Here is a 26,320-nt window from a genome sequence, read left to right on the forward strand (position 1 = left end):
AAGTGGTAAATTAGAAGACAGAAGCGTGTTATGTAACGAAGATGCCATCACACTACAGTGTGGATGAGTGCACGCCGGACTAGCTTGTTTTTAACAAACAAACAATGAAAAGGGAAATCAAATGTTGTCTGCACTAAATTTGCATGCATGTGCATATCTATGAAAGCAGCTAATTACTAATTAACTAATATAAGATGCTTTTCATTGTAGAAAATAGAAGTTACAATGTTGTGAGAGGAAAACAAGGGAAAAATCACGTGGAGAAAGCATTAGCTTTCACATAGTTAGCACTTTTGCACATGACAAATCATTAGGTAAAAGTTATTATTATTTTACATATCGACAAGTAAGTTGCAATTAAATTTAAAAGCATTACACTACAAGAATGCAGTTTCCATTCAAACTGAGCAGCCTATGAATGAGTGTTGGCGATGGGAGCAACCATGGGAGGGGGGGAGACCAGGCCATGTATAACATATAACTTTACGGAAAACTACACTCTAAATGACATCTAAATCCTTCAAAACATGTATTGTAGTCTCAGAATAGATTTCATCTACAATGCGTGTTACGTATTGTGAAATAGCAATATAAGATTACACCGCTGCCTCCCTATTTGATAATGGTACAGTCCAGTCAGGCCCGCTGGGGACTGTTGCAGCGAGATCAGCATCAGCTTGAAAGAGCGCTGGAGAGAGAAGACATTCCCTCACTCCTTCTTCCATTTTGGTCCTGAAATTGTTTTACATTTTTTACTAAACTACACCATTCAGTCCATTTCAAGCGTGCGTGGACATTTCCTGCCTGGGTTTGATTGTTTGTTGACCTACCGAGAAGCACCGCGGGAATTGAGTCAAAGTTCCCCCGTCCGGAGTGAGGGATGAGCGGACTGCTGGGCAGCAAGGAGTCGGTGCTTGAATAAACACAAGGAGAGACAGCGAGGGTGCTCTTATCGCCGCCGAAATGGAGCAAACTAAAGTTCCAGCCACAGTGTGTAAGTCTTTATATTTAGTTTTCACTGTCGTCTTCGTAAGATAGTGGTTTTAAATGCACCGGCCACGTTGGTGAAATTCTGTATCGCAAACAAGTGAGGAGTGCTTATGCACGTGCAAAAAAGTTGTTTTTATGTATTTTTACATTCACTATGAATCCAAACGATTTCTCAAAAAAAAAAAAAAACACCATTTGCACTATGAGGTCATCTGTCCCATCCCCCTTCCTTATGTTATCTTCAGCTCCCAAATAATCGTGGTCAAATGCATCTTCTTTCTTGCAACTGGTGTTCAATGAGAAGACATTTTCCTAAATGTGCATCGATTGGAAGCATAAGATGGCAGATGCACCATAAAAATCCCATTGGTTCCATCTTCAAATGTGCAAATACAAACTGGATCTCTGCAAGACGATCTGGTGATTAGGCATGCCTGACTATAGAAAAAGAGGGGAGCAGACTCACAATGTCACCCTATGAAAACAGAAAACTTCCTTCCTGTTGGGAAGCAGTGGTTCAGTCAGCATGTTTTGGCCATAGATCAAGTGAGAGGAGAGGGACTCCACCCAGATGGTGGGAATCTTTAGAGCTTGCCAAACTTTTTCCCAACTCAAGACCAACACTCCAATACTTAAATGTACAAAAGTACTAAATCAATGTCTTTACATTAACATACACTAGTAATTCCCACTTTACATTCCGATTTCTGGACATGAAAAAACCTTCCCGTCAAGCAAGCCTTCTGTTTGTCAGCAGGGAAGAGCAGATCAATAAATTCACAGTCCATGTTTGCTTTTTGTGAGTTGGTCACATCATCAGTAGATTAAGTCATTAAAACTAAATCAAGACCCTTTGCTGGAAGTCATGTACTCCTTAGCCGCCACACAAAAAAGGATGGAAATTTGTAATAACATGCACTTCTACTTTGTTTCCAGTGTTATTATTTTTCTGACAACTACACCACATAGCGGTATCATCATTAACCCCCACATTTCTCACACAAACGTCAAAAGTACTCTAAACAATCCACTGTAAATTAACCAAAGTAGCATGAAATTTAGTACACACCTTTAGGGGACTGACATTGAGAAATATTGGTAGAAAAACATGGCGGATATCTACCAAAACGCATTATAAAGCTTTAGAGAATTTACATTCTTAATAGGATCTCATAAGGAAGTCCAATAACCCCATTTGGTCACACAAAATAACATCTACAGCATCTACTTGGCCATGCCCACAGGCACTCATTACATATTTTATTAGTCACACCGATTAAACATGTTTGTGTTCATAACAATCCTCTGAATCTGTCCTGGTTTTGTGAATTATAACACCCCATGAAATATCTTCTCCTCTTCTCAGCACTTAGTGATACTTTTGATATGCGATGTAGTTTATCCTACTCTATCCATAGCCAACATTTTCTGATTGAAGAGTATCCAGAATGGTCTCTTGTCATGACGTGGCAACAATTGGTGCACTGTGCTCTGCTATAATACTAGAACAATCATCATGCAACTACCGAATCATTTAGGAGCAGTGTTGGCAGACTTACCTAAATCGTTTAACTAGTTCAAGCTGAACCAAAAATTCATTCAGCTGTGCTGATTTTATGAATGATAATTCACCAGAACAGTACATATTAAAGTGTCACAACCGGAAAAACAAAATGCAAGTCTTGTTAATGCTGATTTACACAAAACCAGGACATTTCCAATCTCCAATTAGCAAAAGGTGTTTGAAATTTGGGTTGTCACGTCAATGTACGCTGCAATCTGATGTCATGCAAACATGAGACAAAAAATATAGTGCAACCTTGGTGCTAAGCATTGTAATAGTAATAGTAATAATAATGTAACTAATACTTTCCAGAATGGCAAAAAATTACAGATAAATGTACATTTAAAATTACTTTTATCTTCAATGAAGATGGGATTATTGACAAAGACATGATTTGACACTGAGATCAACACAGGCCCCACCTTCTTGTTTTGCCATGAGTTATTCCTTGACTTCAGGTCTCTGCTTTTCTTTTGGTGAGGCCTGCAAAAATGACACAAAATGGAGTGAAAGAAAGTTGCAGGTTTTGATAAGAAAAGATGAAAAACACTTCTGTTTCTATGTATTAGCAAGCTAATAGGCTGCTAACATGAAAGTTTTTTAATGAAAAAAACACTGTTGGACGAATGCAGTGTAGTAATAACACAAGAAGATGTATTAGCATATTGTATGCTAACTGGAAAATGTATGTAAACACAGGCACCATTGTTAGTATATTATTGACGCCAATTGTAAAACACGCTAACCAAGGTTACACTACATTAAAAATTACTACATTTTAGCAACACGTTTATTATATCTGCATGATCTCTGAAATAGGGTTGGGCCATATTTTGTACCGGTATACCGGTAAAGATAGATTCTCCCAAAAATGAAAATGGCTTATACCGGTTAAGTGATAAACTTATATATAAGATGTCATCGTGTCATCTTTATAAACACTGAACAATCTCCTCTTGAATCTCCGCGTGAATCGAAGTTAGTAGGAGTTAGCTTGTGTAATTGTGTGTGTGCGACTCAGGCTCGTATCATCACATATTTTACGGCTTTAATGTTTTACAGTGCCCGGTGACCACGTGGAAGTTCTACGTGAAAAAAATACGAGAAACACGTTTATTTTTGCTTTTGCATGAACCAAACAAGAGTGTCATGCAAAATATCTTCTTGGAATTGCATTGGTGACTACATCTTCCTTTGTCACCCATGTATTTATCTTCTTTGCATTAGTTTGTATTTAGTATTTACTTAGCATTTAGTTAGACTACTAGTTAGGAAGAACAATACTACATAAGTGTAGGTGACTACACAAATCTCTGCATCATTTCTGCATGAAATTACTTGATAAAATATATTTTTTTCAGGTTATGCCCCGTATCAAGTGGGATATTTCCCAGTAGTCTCAAAGCTGGTGCAGCTTGGCCAATGTCAAAGTAACTGTGTCGTTCTTATTAACATTTAAACAGGAAGAGTGCACGTGGTACACAGATGTATTGTTAGAAGGCATCTGTTTCTCATCATCCTGTCTTTTCTTTGTGTGGTTTTTGTCTTTTCACATGCATGTATGTATCAATACAAGATACTATATTATGTCATCGTCAAAGATCACGTATGTAAAGTCACTCAACAATTGCTCATGCTGTTTCCCATCACAGAAATGTTGGGACATGGCCACTGACAACTACCATGTTTGCCAGGCTTTCATGTGAGCATACAAGAATCCGGATAATGATAGCCTTTGGGGTTAATTATGCGTTGAAGCGACATGATATAACCGCTTCAAGAAGCGCCACTATGCACTTTATCCACTTTTTACATTTTAATAAATGCAATATATCACATACAACAACACAACATGAAGGACCGGGACAGGAGGACACAGGTTAGAAATACTAGCATGGCATGGCATTACACAGGCTTTGGGATTTCTGAAGTGGCCACCATTTTAACAAAAACAATCCACCGAGCTAACGAGACATCCTCCAATTTATTTATTCTAAAACAAAGACTCGGTTAGAACTGATTAGGGAAGAAGGACAAAGTAGCCAAAAACATACCACTGCCACACTAAATGAGAGGATAACTTTTTTCACTATGTCATGTCAGACTCTTCATCTATGGCTGACTTAATGTAGGTAATGTCTCTTCAATGAAACATTACTGATGCACAATAGTGACCAGAAGACAATATTCAATATTGTTACTAATAACAAGCCAAACTGCAATCATTTCTTAATTTTAAACTATTGTATCTACACACATTGTGGGCTTTATGTGTATTTCATCAGACTGAAACTTATTTTCTTACCACTGCCACACTAAATGAGAGGATAACTTTTTTTTTTTACTATGTCATGTCGGACTCTTCATCTATGGCTGACTTAATGTAGGTAATGTCTCTCAATGAAACATTACTGATGCATAATAGTGACCAGAAGACAATATTGAATATTCTTTTTACAAATAACAAGCCAAACTGTGATAATTTCTTAATTTTAAACTATTGTATCTACACACATTGTGAGCTTTATGTGTATTTTATCAGACTGAAACTTATTGAACTGAATTTTTTTTGGTGCTGTGGTTTATTGTTAAATCGGAATACTCTTGCTATATCCACAAAATCGTGTTTGCTTATTTTTTTTTGATCAAACTAACAACTCATGAGTATATTGTGCAGCTTGTGTGCTGTTTTCACACGGCTATGTCATGTCTGCATGTAGTATTGAACACTCAGCTACTCTGGACCTTTAAACAAATGAGCAGGCCCGGTCTGGCTTGGAGTCAATGCTTGCTGTTTACACTGCGCTTCCTGTGTGTCTGGGCCCCTTTGCCCCCACCCTTACGTCACCCTTTTGAGGGTGCATGAGGGACACAGCGTGGTAGAGGAGGGTGAGGAGGTGGGAAGCGAGCGATGAGGTAGTTCATTAGTCCTGCCTGGTTTCATTTCAAATGACATGCAGATCCTACTTGTGTTTCCTAAGTTTCTCTCATTTATTTGCGTTTTTAATGAGCATTTTTAAATAATTATTTTCTTATGTAAAATTTGGGCTGGTCTGAAAGCAGTAGCTGCAGTACTAGCATTAGTCATGCTAGTTTAAAACAAAATAGCAAAGCTCTGAGTTTTACTTTTAAGATGTGTAGCTAAGCCTGTTTTTTAATTTTTTTTTTTTTTTGTTCTGCACATCATATTATCAACTTTTATGCATTCTTTCTTACTGTCTTCCCTCTCTTGGCCTCATGAATATGACATGTCTTGTCCAGTTGCAATATATTTTTAATTTATTCGCCTTCTAGCTGGGAAAATAGCCTGACAGTGCTTTTAGATTATACTCTTGGACACGTTTTTAACTCATTTGCACTGGGATTTCTATTGCTTATTCATTAATATGCATATTTTGTGCTGCTGGTTATGAATGTTGGAAGGTTGAAGTGTTGCTGTGAGCGCTACATAACGCAGTGGGTATTTATAGCCTACCCAGGCAAAATAATAGGCTGTGAAATTGGATTTGCGCAAAATCACATTCTGTGTGGCAGCATTAGAAGTTGTTCCAGTTTTAACATTTTTAACATTTTCTCTGCATTGCCCAAATCAAGGTGACCTGCTGAAATGCTTTCTGGGTTGTTTTTTTTTGCTGATCACCTGCTGGTTCTCAACCTGCTAGTGTGCACACTGTGCTCATGCATGCATGCATGCAAGTGTACACCCGCCTCTGCAGGGTACTCTGTTTCTGTTTCTGCTCTTTGAAATTGGAAATGGGTGCATCTGAGTGCTTCAGGCATCGTCCTTCTGAGGTACCTGCAGCTGGGGGAGGGGGGGCTCAGAGTGAACTGAGAAGGCACTGATGAACAGTTTCCTGAACTTCTGATGTAGTTCCTGGGCAAAAGCAGGAATGGAGCATGTTGCTTTCAGCACTAAGATGCACTAAAGTGTTTTTCCATGTCCACCATTCTGGACTGAGTAAATGTGCATCAGTTTGTGAGAATGAATCATAAGAAACAAAATGTCACAGGAGGTCGAATGGCTCTCGGCTGCAGTGACTTCTCCCTCAGGGGAAGTCCGATTGCTGGAGTGTAAATAAAGCGGGCGTGCGACAACAGAACTGACAGTTCAGTTCATGGGTTGCTGATTTCATCATCCTATTTAGTACACCTGAACAAACGGTGGCAGAGTGTTCTCTTCAAAGCACCGCTCTCATTTGTGTCAACCTCGGAATTATTCCCTAAAGGAAATAAACCGTCATTTCACATGCTTTGTAGTAAATTGGAGTCATGAAGTGGATGCTAATTTCACATTTTGAGGTCTTATACAGCTATTGTGTTTTGATCTGACAAATCTTAAGTACCTTTGATCAGACTGTGTTACATAAAACTCCATGTAACAATATGATGATAGTATTACATTTTAAAATCAAAACCAATGCATTGCACATCTTCACGATGACATTGTTATGGCTTTACTCTCCGTCTAATGTTCAAGCTGCTCCTTTGTCTGGTAGCACAGACTGCATAAATCAGCCCTCATTTCAGTCTCTCTTGCCAAGCAGCATCAGCAGTCCTTTCCCTTAGCTTCCATCCCTGTCTTCCTTGGAGTTTCATTGGTATTCATTGCAAGACCCATCCTAGCACCAGAAGTATGTGTTGCAGGGCTGGGAATCTCAGGTTACGGCATGATTTACAATAACTTCTCCATTTGCTTTTTCTTCTTCTGTACCTTACATTTTTTCTGCCTCTAGTGCAGTAAAAGTTTATAGCAGCTATATTCTAATAATAACAATAAAACACAGCCAACATAAAGTTAAATGTTGCAAAATGTGCAGAAAATTATTAATTCCCATCCTTTACAGCTTTCATTCTTAGTGTTTAGTGCTGTGTTTTGGCTGTGCTCCGTCGCCAAGCAGAGACCACAACAAAGGCTGGCCCCCTGTCAGAGTACTTCACCGCCTGAGGAATCCTTACTTAATAGTGTCGTGCTTTGACACACAGTCTCATTCCCCAGCTGCCTGGTAGATCGCCATGACGTAGCTTTTTTGCTCACGCCTTGATGAGCTCAGACAACCTTTTCTCTTCAGGCCTTCTGGACATGTCAATGAATGAGTCTAATCATCTGGAATTAAAGGTCTCATAATATACAGTACTGTTCTTCAACGGAATCTAGCCTTGATGCAATATGTAGCTGACTGATGGATAGTTAATCATTGTTTTACGATGTGTAGGGAAGCCTCCTTTCAGCTGTCCTGATTATATATTTTTTCTTACATTCGATGCTTCATACAGTCATGCTGTTCCTGAAGTCATACAATTAAAAAAACAAAAGTAAAAAAGTCTCAATCGCTATCGCCAAAGGAGGGGGTTCAAATATGGGTTTACCTTGCCATGGACAAGCTATAGTAGTCTGGTGCTTGTGTTTCTACCAGAAAATTACAGTAACATTAGTGACCAGAATATAGAATTTGAATATGTTTTATATATGTTCATTCATTCATTCATTTTCTACCGCTTATCCTCACAAGGGTCGGAAGGTGCTGGAGCCTATCCCAGCTGTCTTCAGGCGAGAGGTGGGGTACACCCTGGACTGGTCGCCAGCCAATCACAGGGCACATATAGACAAACAACCATTCACACTCACATTCATACCTATGGACAATTTGGAGTCGCCAATTAACCTAGCATGTTTTTGGAATGAAGAACATGCAAACTCCACACAGAGATGGCCGAGGGTGGAATCGAACCGGGTCACCTCGCTGTGTGGCCTGCGTGCTAACCACTCGGCCGTTTTATATATGTATTGTAGTTAATTTAGCATCATCACATACACATGAAAGCACATGCATGTGGTGTCCAATCATTAGGATTGTTATGCGCAAGATTTTTTTCATTAATATTTTTTTCCATATTTTCTTATGAAGAGGCAGAGATTGATCACTGCAAATAAGTTTTGAGTGCATCAGCTTTTTAGTCAGCATGTTCGGACAACGTGTTCATATTCATAGTTCCTTTTCGAGGAGTTGAGTGTGCCATGCAAATAGTATTTGTAGTTGGCACAAAGAGATAATGGACTACTTCTGAAGTCTTCTAGCTTGCCATTGGTTGCAAGTTTTTCAATAGCACAGCAATGGTGTAGTAAATCTTCAGTGCGTCTCAACATCCGTGACAGTCGCCTACTGTCTGTGCCGGCAATAATTTACAGCGTGTTGCTGCAGTATTTACCCTGCGAGACTAAGCAGGAGAACCCGGTGCCAGAATGGGAACAAGGGCTTGAGGGTGCAGAGTGGACAAAGCCAAGTGTCCCCTCCGACGAGGGCCTTTGTTGGGCCGTCAAAGCCGGGCCAAACTAATGTTTGAGTTGGACATTGAAGTCCAAGCGGCCTGCCAAATAGTGAGTCATGGTTCGGAGTGACAATCCAACCTCTGGGGAGGTATTAGTTTGATTCAGCTAGAAGAAAGCCAAGCATTCTTCTCTTCATGCCTGTTAGACATAGTTTCTTCAAGAGCTTACATCACTGAATGGAATGAGGATTGACTGGTTGTGTTTCCTGCTTTTACATCGACATTTACCTGTTGTTTTCCTTCTCTGCCGCTCTGTTGGACCAGCTCCCCATGAAGTCCTGAACAGAAAAACAACTAGACCTGACCCAGAGGGGGCTAGCAGTCCCCAGAAGACCGCTCGGGGGATGGAATCGCCGGCAAGGAAAGACGCCGAGCGGAGACTGACCACCCCGACTAAAGCCGACGTGATCCCTGCATCTCCGGCGTCGCCGGCTTCACCTGCCCCCAGGTCCAAAAGAGGTAAAGTTCATCCGGTTCTCTGGAAATCATAATGGACTGGGCTGAGGTTTGATAATGCAGGCTCTTAGCCGTTCACTTTGCTGGAGTTAGCTCAGCTCTCTTGAGGCAACGCTGGTGCTTTAGTGAGGGAATAAATAAGTGAGCGCATTTGCTTTCAGACCTGCAGCCAAATCCAATAGAGCTGCTATACTCAATTGCTGGAAGAGAAAGCATCTTGAAGTCGAGATGTCCGTCCAGTGTCGACATGTACCACACACCTGCCGTGAATGCACTTGAAATAGGAATCACGGTTTAGTGACTGATGCTGATAATTCCCACCTTGAACCCTCCCTAGAAGCCATTAGCCCTCAGCTAATTATGAACTTGAAGAAGCACGTTTGAGTGTTTCGGGAATGTAAGCTTCTTTTCTTCCCCCTCCGGTCTTTTCATTTATCCAATAATCCATTCGCCGTGGTCTCAGACCGGCTTGAGGTGTTTTATCTTCCTATTCGGAGAAATAAATTGGTTAAATTCTTCCGATTCATTTAAAAATGACCTGCTTGTCCTCGTTAATTGTGGTCTTTTGCAGTCTCCAGAGGAGTTTTGAAGGGTTTAAGGGGGGAGCACTTTGCAGCCCCCTTAATTAGGCAAAGTGAATAGTCAGGCTATTAGCAGGATGAGATTGTTTTTGTGGTCTGATTACTTGCTATGGTCTGACAGCAGTGAATGGTTTCCAGTCATATTGTATTGTTTGTATCCATGGAAATAATTACTGCGGGAAAAGTGTTGTCGTTATTCTATTCTACTGAGTTTAGACAACCTCTCCTTGTATCCTGTAGTGGTGTCCAAGGAGGCGTCGATGGGGCGTTCGCGTGCACTGCGTTTTCCGAGTGTTCTGTGTGCTTTATTATGGCAACACCGGCACTTTGATAAATGATTTGATTAATAATTTGAGAAAGGTTCCTTGTTAACAGGGAACAGTCCAGGTTGAAGGAGTTCATTTATGTATTTCATTCATCATTTATATGTATTTTGAATTGTTTTCTGCATGTAAAAGTATAATTATTCTCTCTAAAATGTGATTTTGCTCAAATTTCTTGGTGATTGGATTAATTGGATTTACATTATTTCCGTAGGAACAAACGGCTTTGGTTTAGAAATGTATTAACGACTAAAACCAAAGTTCCTCTGTACCATAACAGCCAAAGCCTACACCTTCACTAGCTGTGATATATCCAAAGCTTTGTGCATGTGATGTTATGATGTCACTTGGAACAAGATGGTGCATGTGCAGCTATCCACAGTCCTATAAATATCAAAGTGGGTCAGGGGTATTTTTTTTTCTTTTCTTTTCTCGGGGAGGCCGCCTTGCGTATTGCTTACAGTTCACACTTCCCCCTGTTAGGTAGATGCTGCAGATGTTATTTGATGTGAAGCATCTGGCTTGTGATGACTGAGCTATAGGTGGGTGGGGGATATCCCACTAAGGGAAAAATAGCCTCTGGTATTTTGCTAACTAATAAAGCAGTATGTTGCATATCTGCTGATCTGTGTATAGTTTTATATTTCTTTGCAGGAATTTGATTATTACTATAGCATTGCTTATTATAATGTGCATGGCGTCCATTTACTGTAGCGAGCCATGAACCATGGCAAAAGTTATTCAATTATAAAATCAATAATATACTTTGATAACAAGCTCACTTGCTGGCTACACCTATTAGCAGCCCCACTGGCACTGACGGGAGGTTTCATTCCTTCCTCTATAGAACCAACACGCCCAGGTGTTGAGACAGAGGTACTGAGTAAACCAACCCTTTTGTCATCCAGTTTGGTAGAGAGAAAGTACGAAAACCAACTTCCAAGCACATGTCAATTTACCGAAGCTGGCAAAATTATTGAGTTAGTTTTTATATATCATGCAATTTATTGATTTATTGGTTATTGTGACGGGCCCAATAACAAGTGATGACATGAATAACAAGTTGGTGCAAGAAGCAAAGACACTGCTAAAGATTTGGAGTGCATGAGAAAGTAGAAAGGAAAACGTAAACAAAATGACAACATTTGACCGGATGGTGATTTAGTAACAAGAATGTTACACAACACGGGAGCAATAGACCTGCTATTGTAATAGCAGTAATATTACTAGTAGTAATACTAGAATATTACTATTAGTAATATTACTAATAATATTATTAGTATAATATTACTCCGCCAGAATTTATACCATTGATGTGAGTTCATTGTAAACAACAGGACACGAAGTGTAACACGCATGACTTTCATACACTCATTTCAAAGCACGTGCAAAGTTGCTGGATGCTAATTACTCACAATGCTTCAAATGTAGCTACTGTCATATTTTGGGGTTTAATAAACCATGTCAGGAGGTTGCCTACAGCCACAGCTGTTAATTGCTTTTGTAGACCAGGCACTCGCCGATTATAGAGACTGGGTGGTAAATTTAATATATTAGTTAATTGGAGCATTTATGGTGTACTGAAACACTTTTTAGGACTATATAATATGTGTTTATTACAATAGTACATACTGTACTATTCTGGTAGTAACAGTATTATATTATATATATATTATATAGTATACAATATTTCCTTAACATTGTTGTCCTGTGCTTGTCATGGCAGACATCATGAAGTCAGATGAGAGGCAGCAGCTGGCCAAAGAGCGCAGAGAGGAGAAAGCCAAATATCTGGGTAAGCTGAAACAGAGGTGCTTCATAAACAAGACACGGCATGAGTGCTCCCACTAGTGATTGGGGGGAAAGAGGTTTTGGGACAGGACTTGGAAAACCACTACTAGAGACACACTAGTATCGAACGCCTGCATGCACGCCCACATTCTTTTATGCTTCCTTTGCATGAGCTCAACCCTGTTCCGAGTTTGTGCCAGGTTTTCTAATTTCCAATTTATCCCCCCAAAAGATCAGACTATTGTTGTGAGCGGCAAGCGGTTTTGTTTAAACATGCAGCAACACCGCACTGCACTGCTTTGCATGATTGACACTTGCTTGTCTTCTCTCTCGCCTCCCCCACCAACCCCATCTGCAGAAGAACTCAGCAAGCTACAAGGTAAGCCACTCACCTTGTATTCATGTGAACGTGGTGATGGTGGTGGTGGTCCATTCCAGTTCATTTGGATCCATGTTCAGTTCAGTCCATGTTCAGTTTCTGGGCAATACATCAACAATGAGAAAGGAACTCGAGAATCCCAAGACATTAAAATGGATTTCATCTGGTGGTCTCATTGTAGTCATGTGCAAATAGCCCCTAAATTTAAGACATTGTCAAGTTCTTTGAGAATAATCAGAGGTATAAATTAATAATACCAGCATGGAAGAGGAAATCAATACAACCTCAACAGATGACTTCTACAGAATGAGATTTTACTATATAGGATGTGAATATGTGAGGCCAGGGGTAGCTTAGCTTAAGGTTATTCAGGTGATAAGCATGTGGGGGACTTGTTTTGCAAACAAGAGGCGTCTAGCCAGCAGAGTCATATTACAGTCAGTCTTACATTAATGTGTATCTTAGCAGAAATACATATGTATGTTAGTGTATTATTAGAACTAACATTAGTGGAATGATGGACACAAAATATTTCAGAAGTGCAATAACAATCCATATTTTCCCGACACTGCAAGCACCAGATGACTATTGGAATGTTATTCCTTTAAGTTTTGATGATATTGCCCAGCCGTTTAACCCTTTCACTCACATTTAAATGTAATCTTTCTTCATCGTGAACATCTTCCGTAGACCCATCACTCAGCCATCATTATAAAAGATATCAAATAATATTTTTTTATGTGAACTCCAGATTGCTATGGTAATTTCTGTGAGATTAAAATACAAAAATAACAACTCCAATTAAAATGTGGGCTTTTATGGGAAAGTCCAAAATGGGTCGCCGTCGGATTAATAACTTCCATTATGATTCGGAGCTAAAAATAACACGGAGGACCTAACTGACATAAAACTTCCATGAATTTGAGCTTACAGGAGTCGAAGGCATGTTGCGACGCCAAAAGATCATAACAACCTCTAAATGTAAGTAAGGGTGCGCTCATACAGGAACACATGTATGGGTGTCCAACCTGGACGGGTGGTGTCATTAATGCATTAATGATCATTCTTGCTGATATTATTGATAGATGCACTCTAAAATACAACTAAATCAGCAATGATGCACAAGTACAAAGCAGTTTGAGTGCACCCTAAGGATTCTGCGCTTTGTCATCGAATACAGTTGTGTTGTTGTGGAGAAAATACGGTGCGGATCAATCTAATTGGAGGATGTGTGGGGGGGAGAAGTGGGCAGGGCGCACCAGATGGGACCCATCTAATACCCTCAGTCAAGACTGGGATGAAAGAAGCTTGTGTTTACGATATCAGCTTAAAGGCAGATCTAAGAAGACTTATCTTACCCAGTCAACATGTTTCACATCGAGACTCGATAAACAAGAATAGAAAGGCATTCTGTGCTGGGGAGGGCATCAAAACTTCATCTCGTGTCATTTCATGACTTTACTGTGGTGAAATACGATCAAGTTGACCTGCCAATGCATCAAATATAATTCTCATGTGTATGGAGTGGAAAAAGGATATTACCTCAATTATTATATCGCGGCACACGTCTCACCTGGCTTTCCCTCTCTGTGGTCTTAGCGGCTAAGAAGAGTCAGTGGCTGGAGAAGGAAGAGAAGGCACGGCAGCTGAGGGAGCAACAGCTGGAGGAGCGACGCAGGAAGCTGGAGGAACAACGCATCATGGCCGAAAAGCGCCGGGCCGCCCTGGAGGAGAGACAGAAGCAGAAGCTCGAGAAGAACAAAGTATGTAACACTTTAACTTTATTTGTACTTACATTTGACCCACTGTATAAATCATGGGATTTATAGTTAATGTGGCAACTACTCTTTCCAGGAACGCTATGAGGCTGCCATCCACCGCTCAACCAAGAAGACGTGGGCCGAAATCCGCCAGCAAAGATGGTCCTGGGCCGGGAATCAGAATCAGAAGGAGAGTGAGTATCCGAGAAATATACAGTCAAATATGGCTGATGCTGTACTGGAATAGAAAGGCTTGCAATGCCTGTGTTGGAAGTCAAAGATGCCTTTTAGCCAATATTGAATTTTCCAATCCATTAAGCTGCTATATTGCAGCAGTTGCAGTAAGATGGTGCCCCCAGCTACAAGCAAATTATGGTCCTACAACAATGCCAGGACTGTAGAAGCACGATTGACATTCCCGAGGGTCCATGTCTCTTGTTATCATCTCAGGCCATATGCAAGGGGAATTAACGACAATCTCGCCCTTTCGTGCTCGCTCAATGATGATGAGCGTAAATAAACTGGAAGCGGCCGCTTGGGATTTGTTGAAAGATGCTCTCATGATTGGAGAATCATTAACTTGGTCACGTCATACCTCCAAGACAAGGTTGTTTTTAGTCAGCACGAGTTAGTTTTTGTGTACTATTCAGAAGTCCATTAACAATTCTGTGAATTTTAACAGATCAGATTTGCCGTCTGAATACTAGATGACAGCCCGTCTGCTATAATATAGTTTTCCCTCGTTCCACATCCGCTTCCTGTCAACTCTGTGTGTGAACGTGTGTATGCCGCTCTCTTGGCTTCTCAGGCAGATGCTCTGTTTCCACCGTCAACCTGCCCAAACACGTGGACTCAGTCATAAACAAGCGACTCTCCAAGTCCTCTGCCACGCTCTGGAACTCCCCCAGCAGAAGTAAGGCTACAAGTGGAATGACCAACCCTACCGACCTCCCCCACCCCCACGTTGAATTTAAAATGTGTCCATCACTCCTCCACCACCACCAGCGCCCGCCAACACTTCAAACATCAGTGTCGCCATTTTGTTGTCCTTCCACCGTGCTTCTGAAACCCTTTTTCTTTTGTAAGGTTTTGTGGTTTGATGCACGGCCTCTGCATGATTGCACATTAAGTTGCATATTGTGCTTATTTATTGTTGTGTTGTCTTGTGATTGGTTCATTTTCTGTGGGGGTTTCATTACTGGTGTCCATTGCTCTATTTTTGGATTGCGGGCCATAAATGACTTATACTTTGACTCGACCTTTCTTCATGCTTCAGTTGAGAGCATCATTTTTGTTACCAAGGTGTGCCTGGAAGAACTTTCAGAGGTTAGCGACTGAGTCAGCATTTTGGTGAACGTAGCTAATATATTCCGAGGATGAAGAAGAGCTGCTGGTAAAAAATAGATGTGTCTTGTCGCAGCAGCACACACATCTTTCACACCGTGGTACCCGAGTGCTAGTGCAGGTTGCTTTACCAAAAATAAATGCTGATACTTGCAATGCGGACAACGGTATGGTTGAAAATGTGCTGACTCACCATTTAGACAGGCGTCTTCACAGTTATTGTGTTTTTTTTTTGAGTGCGACAGTTAATCCTTTTCTCTCAACTCGCAGCCCGCAACCTCACGCTGAGCCCATGGGAGAGCAGCATCGTGGACCGCTTGATGACGCCCACCTTGTCGTTCCTGGCTCGGAGCCGCAGTGCCGCCAGTGTGCTCCCCAATGGAAAAGACGGGCGTAAGTCGCAACCACAACAGCTGTCCGAAAGCACATCTAATCAGTTGCAACTTTGTAACAAAACATCTTCTTTAGAGTCTCCGCTGTGCCCCCGCTCGTCCTCCGCCAGCCCGCTGACGCTGTGCGCCCATCAGCCCCACCACCGCTGCTCCGAACGCTGGAGGGTGACGTCCAGCACGCCTGATATCCCTCAGCGCCAACACAGACGCAGCTCCACACCCGTACGTTACACAAAGCCCAAACACATAGTTGTCAAATGTTTTACATTGTGTTGGACCGTCTTGCACCAGGTGGACAGGACCAAAAAAGAGAAGAAGGACAAGGAACGGGAGAATGAGAAAGAGAAAAATGCTCTGACAAAGGAGAAATTCCTCAAGAAGAGGCAGTCTCTTCCCAGTATGAGACACAGACCAGACCTGAGGTAACACACATACCCAATTATCTTTTTAAGACATTATTTATATTCATTCAACACAAGATTGGCTTGAGAACGAGTTACAGTGCGGTGTGTAACAAACTACATGCTTTGTGCTCAATATTGGCTACACTTGTTGATCGCTTGACTCTCGCTACTATCATTAATGCTAGAGATGCTATTTTAACGTCTACTTGGAAGTTGGAAGAGGGGGTGGTCGATCAACAATCAAAACAGGCTACTGCTGGCCGAACCACACCAAAATAACATAAACAAACTCAACACGCACATAATTGATCATCTGAATGCGACAGTAATAACTAAACAATGTGGTGGTCTTATTAATAAGGGTGGAACTCCGGGTATTCCGGTTTCCTCCCAGGAAGTCCTCCCTGGAGTTTGCATGTTCTTCATTCCAAAAACATGCTAGGTTAATTGGAGACTCCAAAGGCAAAGGTCCATAGGTATGAATGTGAGTGTGAATGGTTGTTTGTCAATATGTGCCCTCTGATTGGCTGGCGACCAGTCCAGGGTGTACCCCACCTCTTGTCCAAAGACAGCTGGGATAGGCTCCAGCATACCCCTGTGACCCTCGTGGGGATAAGCGGCTCAGAAGGTGGATGGATGGTTTGCAAGTTAGCAATATCACTTAGAAACATCAATGAAAGCTTTTTTGAAAAAAATTAAACATCCTAGTACCTTAAATAAATGGTCTGTATGAGATTCATTCATTCATTCATTCATTTTCTACCGCTTATCCTCACGAGGGTCGCGGGGGTGCTGGAGCTTATCCCAGCTGTCTTCGGGCAAGAGGCTGGGTACACTCTGGACTAGCCAATCACAGGGCACATACAGACAAACAACCATTCACACTCACATTCATACCTATGGACAATTTGGAGTCACCAATTAACCTAGCATGTTTTTGGAATGTGGGAGGAAACCGGAGTACCCGGAGAAAACCCACGCATGCACGGAAATAACATGCAAACTCCACACAGAGATGGCCGAGGCCGGAATTGAACCCTGGTCTCCTAGCTGTGAGGTCTACGCGCTAACCACATGATCACCGTGCAGCCCCGGTCTGTATGCGATATAAAACACAAGTTATGAAGAAAACAGTGCCATCTGGTGGTGCACTAATAGTTAAAACCATGTACATTTCTACTAGAATGAGAGCATATTTGTCACAGTGTTGACCTCAGATTCCCTCTCATTACACTGTTGTGCAGTAATCACATGTTTCATGGCCAGTGGAGGTAAAGAGAGGAAAGCCCCCATTGGAGTGGTCATCTCGTCTTTCATCCTCAGGCCACACAATAAATGACAGCTGTGGGGTGCAATGGGAGGAGAAAAAAAAGTCAGCAAACAGAACAAAGAGCATGAGTGAGCTGTCAGTGCCAGAGGCCTAAAGTGAGTGAGCGTAATGATGTAATCCCTAATGGTTTGCATGGAGGATAATGCACTTCCATGGATGATGTAATGGTTGAGTGCTTTAGCTAACTTTCTTCAGGATATGTCTTCAAAAACAAAGAAAAACTAAGCGTCACTCTGTATGAAGTGCCTCATTCTATTTTATTTATTTAATGTGAACTCGGGCTGCGTGGTGTTCAAGTGGTTAGCATGCAGGCCTCACAGCTAGGAGACCCGAGTTCAATTCCACCCTCGGCCATCTCTTTGCATGTTCTCCCCAAGCATGCGTGGGTTTTCTTCGGGTACTCCGGTTTCCTCCCACATTCCAAAAATATGTTTACATGTTTACCCCGCCTCTCGCCTGGGATAGGCTCCTGCACCCCGCGACCCTCGTGAGGATAAGCGGTAGAAAATGAATGGATGAATGAATAATGTGAACTCCATTTGTGGTACAGTCCGAGCCCGCTATCAAGACCGCGGCCATCATCACCGGTCACGCTCAAAGGCAGGCCCGCCTCCCCGAGCCCTGCCAGTTCCCCGAAACCTCCATCTGCACGCAGCAGCCCATCGACCCCGAAAGGTCGGCCCAGGAGGGCGAGGACCCCCGCCAGGGTGGACCACCGCACCTCCTCACCCGTCCCGCTGGAGAGAGTGAGGGAGCCTCGCAGATCGGCCACCCCTGACAACAGCCGCTGTGAGTCCAACAATTCCTGAAGAACCCGCATTAACGTAAACCACCTCATGAAAACTTTCCATTGCATCATCGTTTATCCTCTTCCAGGTTCCCCTGTGGTTCCTGCTGTACAACCTGCTTCCAACATCTCAGATTCGTCCGCAGCCGCTGCATCGCCCAAGCCACCCAGGAAAGATGCTCCTTCATTTCGGGTATCTTCCCCTGCACCCTCCCCGTCCGCCAAGCCCATGGCAGGCACCAACGACCCAGAGGAGGCCGCACGCATCCTGGCTGAAAAGCGGCGGCAGGCTCGCGAGCAAAGAGAGCGGGAGGAACAGGAACGACGTGAACAGGAGGAAAAGGAGAGGTCAGTTCTATCAAGTGATTTTATGGGTTTACAAAATAATTAATCATGAACGAATCATTTGCAATGATATCTGAAAATTGTTACTGTTTTATTGAAAGGAAGATAAGACTAAGGATTTTATATACATGTATATTGAAATGTTAAATTAAAGTAAAAGACAACACGTCTGAAAATCTACTTACTGAACACTAGACTTAGAATATTTGAATCACACTAACTGTGTTTTTATGAGCAACACGGGGTTGCATTCAAAGACACAACGTAACATTAAGTTTAATTCACGTTTTGAGTTTTTTTCTACAGAGATTTCCGATCATACTTAAATTCATCACATTACGTGTTACAAAGTGACAGATAAGAATATCCACTTGGTTTTTGGCATAAAAAAGACATTGTGATGTCCGGCGTATCCCTGAATGCATCTCGTAGTCATCTTGTGACAATGAGGAAGTGTCATTCCAAGACTAGAGTATGTGGTGTTGGAATTGCATTGTTGTTGATGTGTTCAGGTTCAGAATAAGGCCTAAATTGAATTAATATGAATAAAATTAAACAGCGGGCTGCACGGCGGTTGGGTGGTTAGCGCGCAGTCCTCACAGCTAGGAGACCGTAGTTCAATTCCATTGTCGGCCATCTCTGTGTGGAGTTTGTTTGTCTATATGTGCCCTGTGATTGGCTGGCGACCAGTCCAGGGTGTACCCCGCATCTTGTCGGAAGACAGCTGGGATAGGCTCCAGCACCCCCGCAACCCTTGTGAGGATAAGCGGTAGAAAATGAATGAATGAATTACTTAATTAGTTAAACAGTTATGCATGTTTGATGCTCATAAACAGGGACACATTAATAGTCACATAGGGAACCATAGTAGGGAAATAATGTTTTTTGTCTCAATCTTGTTTTCATCTCAATTCCCATGTTTTCCTCAGAATCCTAAAAGAGGAGCGACTGGCAAGGGAGGCAGAGGAAGGGCGGCGCCGCGAGGAGGAGGCCCGCACTATCGCCGAGGAGCAGCAGAGGCTGAACGAAACCCGACGGCTACAGGAAGAGAAGGAGGCCCAGGAGCGGGCCAAAATCGAGCACGAGGAGAATCTTCGTATGCAGAAACAGGTATGAGCATCAAGCACCAGTGCCCCCCCCGCCAGTGTGCTTATGTGGGGTTCAGTAGGGTTTCTTTAATATGCAAGGACATGCTTACATTTGTAAAGTGCCTTTACAGTTTCTATACACTCCAAACATCACAAACATGGATTTATAATTCATTTAAATAAACAGGAAGATAAAGACAAACGTCACATTGTGATTATTAATTCGGATGTACAATTTGCTACATTTAAGTATGCTGGAAAATACCCTGAAAATAACCTCAAATTTTTACCTCAATAATTTACCTCAAATTAGCCTGATTTAATTTGATTGACATAATCCTGTCCCGTCATTATCTTTCTATTCATTATATACAGTAAAGGATCCTATTCCTTGAATCCAGAGTTTAACCTTTGAGCTTTGTCGCCCTCTAGTGGCCATTCGCATTATTGACATTTCTGGTTTAAATTATTTTGTCTAAGTGTTGCGTTGCATGGTCATAAAGGTTCAAATGAGTTGTTTTTCCGAACAAAAATATCGCCTCTGTGGTGTGCTGGAGAGCGATAATTGCAGGGAGCAGCCACACCCGGAGCGTGGCATGCCGACTTGGCCCCAAAGTGTTTGCTCCCTTCTTCTGCTTCTTCTGCCGTTAAAAAAAAAAACTGTGGTTGTGATTTGAAGAAAGAAGAAGCCGAGGCTAAAGCTCGCGAGGAGGCGGAGAAGCAGCGTCTGGAGAGGGAGAAACACTTCCAGAAGGAGGAGCAGGAGAGGCTGGAGAGGAAGAAGGTAGGAGCGTCCTTTGTTTTTGTTAACCGTTGCACTGCTGCAGCTGACAACCATTTCATGAGGGGAAACTGACATTGAACATTACACAAGTATGCTGGCTCTTTTCCAAAAACTTAAAAACAAGCTCCCTGCAGTCCCTCGGTGGTGGTATTACATTCTCTGGACACGTTCTCTCTCCCGTGTCCCTGGAACTTAGATGAATGATGTTCCAGGCTTATCCGGGATTGGGTGTCTGCATGCCATGATTTAATAGAGCTTGATACGAGCGTGTGTGCAGTTAAATATAAAACACACTAGTAGGGGGAAACTGGTCATCTGAGGTTGTTTGCTTATGCTGGCTCTGTAGTGCAAAAGGCACTGATGCATGCAACAATGCCAGATTCTATGTCAAGATGGTTCTCTAAGCAAACATACCCAATACTCATTTTTCACAAGATATAACAATATGAAATAAATGTACAAATTGCATGTGTCACTGTTATACAAGAGTAACCGTTCTCAATATTAGGTAGGGATGTTGCCATCAGGGTTTTATGCTACTGATGAGTGAAATCGGCCGATACCAAAACCGATCACACAGATGAAGTTCATTCATTCATTCATTTTCTACCATTTATCCTCACGAGAGTCGCAAAGGTGCTGGAGCCTATCCCAGCTGTCTTCGGGCGAGAGGCGGGGTACACCCTGGACTGGTGGCCAGCCAATCACAGGGCACATATAGACAAACAACCATTCACACTCACATTCATAGCTATGGACAATTTGGAGTCGCCAAACCGGAGAAAACCCACGCATGCATAGGGAGAACATGCAAACACCAAATCCGTACTGAAGTAGTATTCATCCCCAAATTTTTTCCACACTCGAAGTACAGCGGGTTGTAACCATTGCCCGACGGTTGATCACATAGCGAGCCTCGAAAACTCAAGGGCTCCCACGTGTCCCTCCCCTAATGCCTCCCTCCTCCAAATGCCCCACCAATCTAAAGATTGTTTAAAGCGCCACCATAGTGAGGCATCTTTTATGCCAGGAGTCATGAAAAAAATCGAGAAAAAAAAAGCAAAACATGCAGTTTGATACTCGCTGACCTGAGAATGAAGACCCAAAGAAAATGTAACTCCCACCCCCTTTAGTTGTCTTTTCAGGCTTGCTGAGACAATGTCTTGTAATTTGTTTGTCATGAAATGCGAGTCCTTTGCCCTCTTTCGGAAAAAAATTCCACTAAAATCCAAAGAAAAAGCAAAACATGCAAAACTAAGGTCTTGGAAATTGTGACAATGAAGACACTAAATCCTAAGACAAAAAAAGACAAATGCTTTGAGGCTTGTTCATATGACGATTAGCGTTTCCCCCCCACCCCAAAAATTACATTTTATGTTCCTAAAAAACCTGCACATAAACAACAGAACCAATGTTGTAATAGCAGTAAAGCATAGTGCAGCACAGCAAGTGGAACAACCCACAGCTGTGTGCTTGATTGCTCAGGACGTCTCCGTTGGAACTACTGCCATCTTGTGGCGTTAATAAAAACTACATTAGGAGCTGTTAATGGGGTTTTTTTTTTTTTTAACTTGGCTGTTTTTTTGCTAGTATTTAGGGCGATTTAGAATAGCATTGCCGACATTGGTGGTTCCACTGTGGCATGAAAGCAAAGAGTAATGTAGTCATGACTTTTTGACAGTTCTAGCTCCTGCTGCCAACCCATAATAATAACAATAAAGATGTTTTATGAAGCGGATAAGAGTTGTATTCCATGTATTCTATAAACAACCAGCGAGATGTGATATTTATGACTTTTTTCCCCAGCGCCTGGAGGAGATCATGAAGAGAACACGCAAGACAGATGGAGGCGACAAGGTACGCTGAATCTTATGGATTATTAACTCACAATAATATCTACAATAAAAAATATGACATTTTCTTTACAGAAAGAGTCAAAATCTCAAGTCAGCGACAAAGAAGCAGAAAGCAGCAAAGGTGAGTTTTGACCAGGAAGTGAATTGAACTTGATATTCTTTAACACCATCACACAATGCGAGACTGGCACTATCACACATTCCCTCTTATTTAGCAGACGGCCGTCTGTCATCCAGCTTGTAGTTGGTTTTTTTGGTTTCATTTATTTCGATTTTATTATTCTACCCGTGCCTCTCATATCCTGCACAGCTGCAATTTGTGTTCTCCTCTGCACAATGGGACCCATGTGTGCTGTTTTTTTTTTTTTTCGTCCTCACTACCGGCCGGGACTGTGGGACGGGCTTAGGAAACATTCAATGAGAAGAGGACTCACAAAGTTTTGCGTTTCTTTTGTAAACGGCAAGCTAAAACGGATCTCTAAACTGTGGATGTCACTTCCTGTCTGCCTCCTGCAGCTCCCCCAGCATATTTATAGCGTATTATTTATGTCTTAAATCAGGGGTCTCAAACACGCGGCCCGTGGGCCAAATGTGGCCCGTAGGACACTAGTTTGAGGCCCCCGCCTTGATATGAAAGTTTAATGTTAGTGCGGCCCGCGCAAGTTTGATATGGATGCTGTATGGTATCATGTACCCAGAAAAAATTATTACGTTTGATTAATGTTCATGTTAAAGGTTAAATAACTGTTAATAGTTATCCTCCCTATCCGTGTGGAAGTGGTAAGTTTTTGGCTTTTTAAGTTTAAAGGAAATAACTTGAAGGCTACCGTTTAGGTCGCTAGCTCTCTAGTTTGCGAGTTAGCATGTGTCTCAAGACCCTGCAGTTGCGTAATATGTTGTAACTAAAAAGAGTATAAATGTGACTATAGTCGTGTTTTGTCATGTCTACAGGGCTCTAATAATGCTTTGTTCATTTTAATCTGAAAAAAATAATTTGTCTACCCACCAACTATATGTGGTTTCTTAAGTTTTTATTATTTGCCGTTTTATTATTATTATTATTATATTTATTTATTACTGATTGATTGATTTTCTTTATTCTTGATTTGTTTATTTATTTTTCATCTTATTTTGTGTAGAAAAATAAAAAAACAAGATATTTGAGAACAGTGGAATGTTTTATCAGAGCTTTTATTGTAGAAAATTGGAAGCAAAGCGACGTTTTTTAAATTTTTTTGTTTTTAATGAATGCGGCTTTTTTGGGGGGGAAAACCTGATGCGGCCCAGTCTCACCCAGACCCGAGTTCCAGTGGCCCCCAAATAAATTGAGTTTGAGACCCCTGTCTTAAATGGTTTATTTACTATTGTTATGTCTACTATATTGGGTAATATCATGTAAATTTTGCAGATAAAGTATTTTATGTGACAAACAGTCTGGCCTTTTTGTTCCAGAATCTGCTCACTGTCAGCCGAGGTCAGAGGTCAACGTGGTCGCCAACAACAATAACAAGACAGAACATGGACAGAGCGGCGTGAGACAAAGGTCAAAGTCAAACCCCTTCCTTGTTGTCAAGCGATGTGAACCCTGTAAAGCTCTAATACAGGAGAACCCCAAAACCTTTAACAAATATGACTTGGTCTTGGTTTACAGCCCCCCAATCCAAACGGTGAATGGAGTCCAGCTCGGCGGGAGACACGAGAATGGCTTGTCCACTAAAGGAGACGCGACCAGCTTAGAGGACATCATCATCAACGCCGCCAACGGGGCACGGGGCAAGTCCGAGACCAATATGGCTCCTGAGGACATCCTGGGTTTCGAGAGTGATGAGACCTTCATGAAGAAGGCGGGGCCACTGAAACCTCAGCATGTCGCAGGTAATATAAAAGTACAAAATGACCAACGATTGCGCAATACTTGATTCTCAATTTTCTGTGAGATGCATGATTGCTTTTTTTTTTTTTTTAGCTCTCTGGCTTTCATGTTGTTTTCACCTCTAAATGCACAATACTTGCACACAATGCTATATACTGATAGCATAAGCAATGTAGTAGGACAATCCTGCGCAACATAACTAGCTTTCGAGGTTAATAACGGCATGTAATGGGAATTTTTCTTATTGCATAAAGCTGGAAAACTTTATACGTTTAATCTTGCACAATGAGACAAAAAAATATAAAAATAGTAGCACAGGCAACACAACAGGCGGTGCGAGTGTTGACATGTCCAGCCTTTTGTGTGCATGGTTGTTGCAGTAGAAGAGTTATCTTACACAAACATACACACACAGTCACGTACATCGTACATCGCTCAAGATCGGCTGACTCGGAGCCCGGAATTCCTCTGATGGCAAAAGCGATGAGGAGACTCTATCCACGGTCGCAGGGGGCTTAGAAACCGGACTCTTCTCGCAATTAAGCACCCCCCCCCCCTCTTCTAGCCACATGCATATCTTCACCTGTTAGCCTGACGACAAGCCAGCAGAGGAGCGTTTTATTGAGAGGCCCATCTGTCTTTTCCCAAAATCGTATTTCAGTTGGCATCTGCTCATCACTCCCGGCGGATCTTCACTTGTCCAATAAAACCCCAACTATCCCTCTTCTCGCTTTTCACTCGTATAAGTGCGGACACGTGAGATGGCTTTGACCCCGGCGCTATTCCTAAAGATACCGAGTGCTGACACAAATTCAAACCACTCTCTAAAACGTTTGCACATTTTTTTTTTTTCCCCCTCACAGAAGTGCTGTGATGGCACGGCGGTCCCGCGTCAATACGTCTCTGGCCTCACATGGGGAAGCCTACCGTGTTCTGACCCCTCGGTATACGTCTGTGAAGATGAATGAAGCGGAGGGCGGGGTCACAGATGAGGAGCACCGCCTGACAGGATGCGAGAAATAATTGCGTGCACCTTATTCCACGATGACGGTATCGTCCTTTGTACGGGACAGTACTGCTAATGCTACACAAGTAATGCACACATGAACAAAAGGAAGGACAGACATTATGAGGTAGAAAAAAAACACTCAAGCGATTTCCTGTATAAACATGTTCATAGCTACTATGAATGAGTGTACACATACGATAGGGCAAATACACATAAACAGATTCCTATTTAAAAGCATTGGATCTTTTTCTTTTTCATGACAAATGTGCATGGTTTTGCTCATTTGCATCTGGACTGATCCAGATGTGTGTGTAAATGTTATAAATATATTTTGACGTGTGCTGTAAGGTGCTAGGGAAGTCTTATTAAAAAAGCAAACTGTCCAGTCTGTGGTGTTACTTGTTTGGAGGACAAGCTAACACACAAAAAAGTATTTCCAAACTTCCTATAAAATCAATTTCATTAAAAAAAAAGACAAATTAACGGGATAAATGAAGATTTAAGGTTACTTTTACCTTCACTGAAGACATGATTCTTGATGTGAAGCTTCCCAACGACACGATATGACAGTGAGATCAAGTTATTCCTCTTCAACACCACCTTCCTGTTTTGCCATGAGTTATTTCTTAATCTTATAATAACATGTGACAAAACAGGAAGGTGTTGAACTTGCTGCCGTAACACGTCTTTGGGAACAGTCACACATCTTCATTCATTCATTCATTTTCCTCATGAGGGTCGCGGGGGTGCTGGAGCCTATCCCAGCCCTCTTTGGGCAAGAGGCCCTATGGACAATTTGTAGTTAACCTAGCATGTTTTTGGAATGTGGGAGGAAACCGGAGTACCCGGAGAAAACCCACGCATGCACGGGGAGAACATGCAAACTCCACACAGAGATGGCCAAGGGTGGAATTGAACCCTGGTCTCCTAGCTGTGA

General features: G+C 42.0%; 1 protein-coding gene and 1 long non-coding RNA gene across 5 annotated transcripts in view; one reads left to right on the top strand and one right to left on the bottom strand.

Moving 5' to 3' along the window:
* LOC131105079 (uncharacterized) overlaps positions 1 to 26,320 on the bottom strand; it is a 99,490-nt gene that overhangs the window by 7,283 nt on the left and 65,887 nt on the right. Inside the window, exons 3-6 of one of the 2 annotated variants that reach the window (XR_013627407.1) lie at positions 14,218 to 14,336; positions 13,985 to 14,135; positions 12,425 to 12,510; positions 2,977 to 3,037 (exon numbers count right to left, since the gene is read on the bottom strand). This is a non-coding gene — a long non-coding RNA (uncharacterized LOC131105079). Of the gene's footprint in view, positions 1 to 2,976; positions 3,038 to 12,424; positions 12,511 to 13,984; positions 14,136 to 14,206; positions 14,337 to 26,320 lie in introns of both variants that reach the window. The other variant, XR_013627406.1, reaches the window with a different exon arrangement.
* Positions 691 to 25,763, top strand: map7d1a (MAP7 domain containing 1a). 3 transcript variants are annotated; one of them, XM_058052818.2, is made up of 19 exons: positions 691 to 994; positions 9,146 to 9,340; positions 11,968 to 12,036; positions 12,391 to 12,411; positions 14,011 to 14,174; positions 14,266 to 14,365; positions 14,980 to 15,084; positions 15,786 to 15,908; positions 15,984 to 16,129; positions 16,199 to 16,329; positions 18,192 to 18,430; positions 18,518 to 18,776; positions 19,703 to 19,883; positions 20,541 to 20,645; positions 22,452 to 22,502; positions 22,574 to 22,622; positions 23,954 to 24,044; positions 24,153 to 24,376; positions 25,238 to 25,763. In XM_058052818.2, exons 1-19 carry the CDS (start codon positions 964 to 966, stop codon positions 25,246 to 25,248), a joined length of 2,295 nt encoding a protein of 764 aa, XP_057908801.2. In that variant the 5' UTR covers positions 691 to 963; the 3' UTR covers positions 25,249 to 25,763. The 3 variants fall into 3 exon arrangements, with proteins under 3 accessions (XP_057908801.2, XP_078646898.1, XP_078646899.1); XM_078790772.1 differs by lacking the exon at positions 12,391 to 12,411 and having other exon boundaries at positions 15,786 to 16,129; XM_078790773.1 differs by lacking the exons at positions 12,391 to 12,411; positions 14,980 to 15,084 and having other exon boundaries at positions 15,786 to 16,129.

Source organism: Doryrhamphus excisus, linkage group LG5 (genome assembly GCF_037039965.1).
Source record: "Doryrhamphus excisus strain RoL-2023G ecotype Guam linkage group LG5, RoL_Dexc_Guam_v1.1, whole genome shotgun sequence".
Classification (NCBI taxonomy): Eukaryota; Metazoa; Chordata; class Actinopteri; order Syngnathiformes; family Syngnathidae; genus Doryrhamphus; species Doryrhamphus excisus.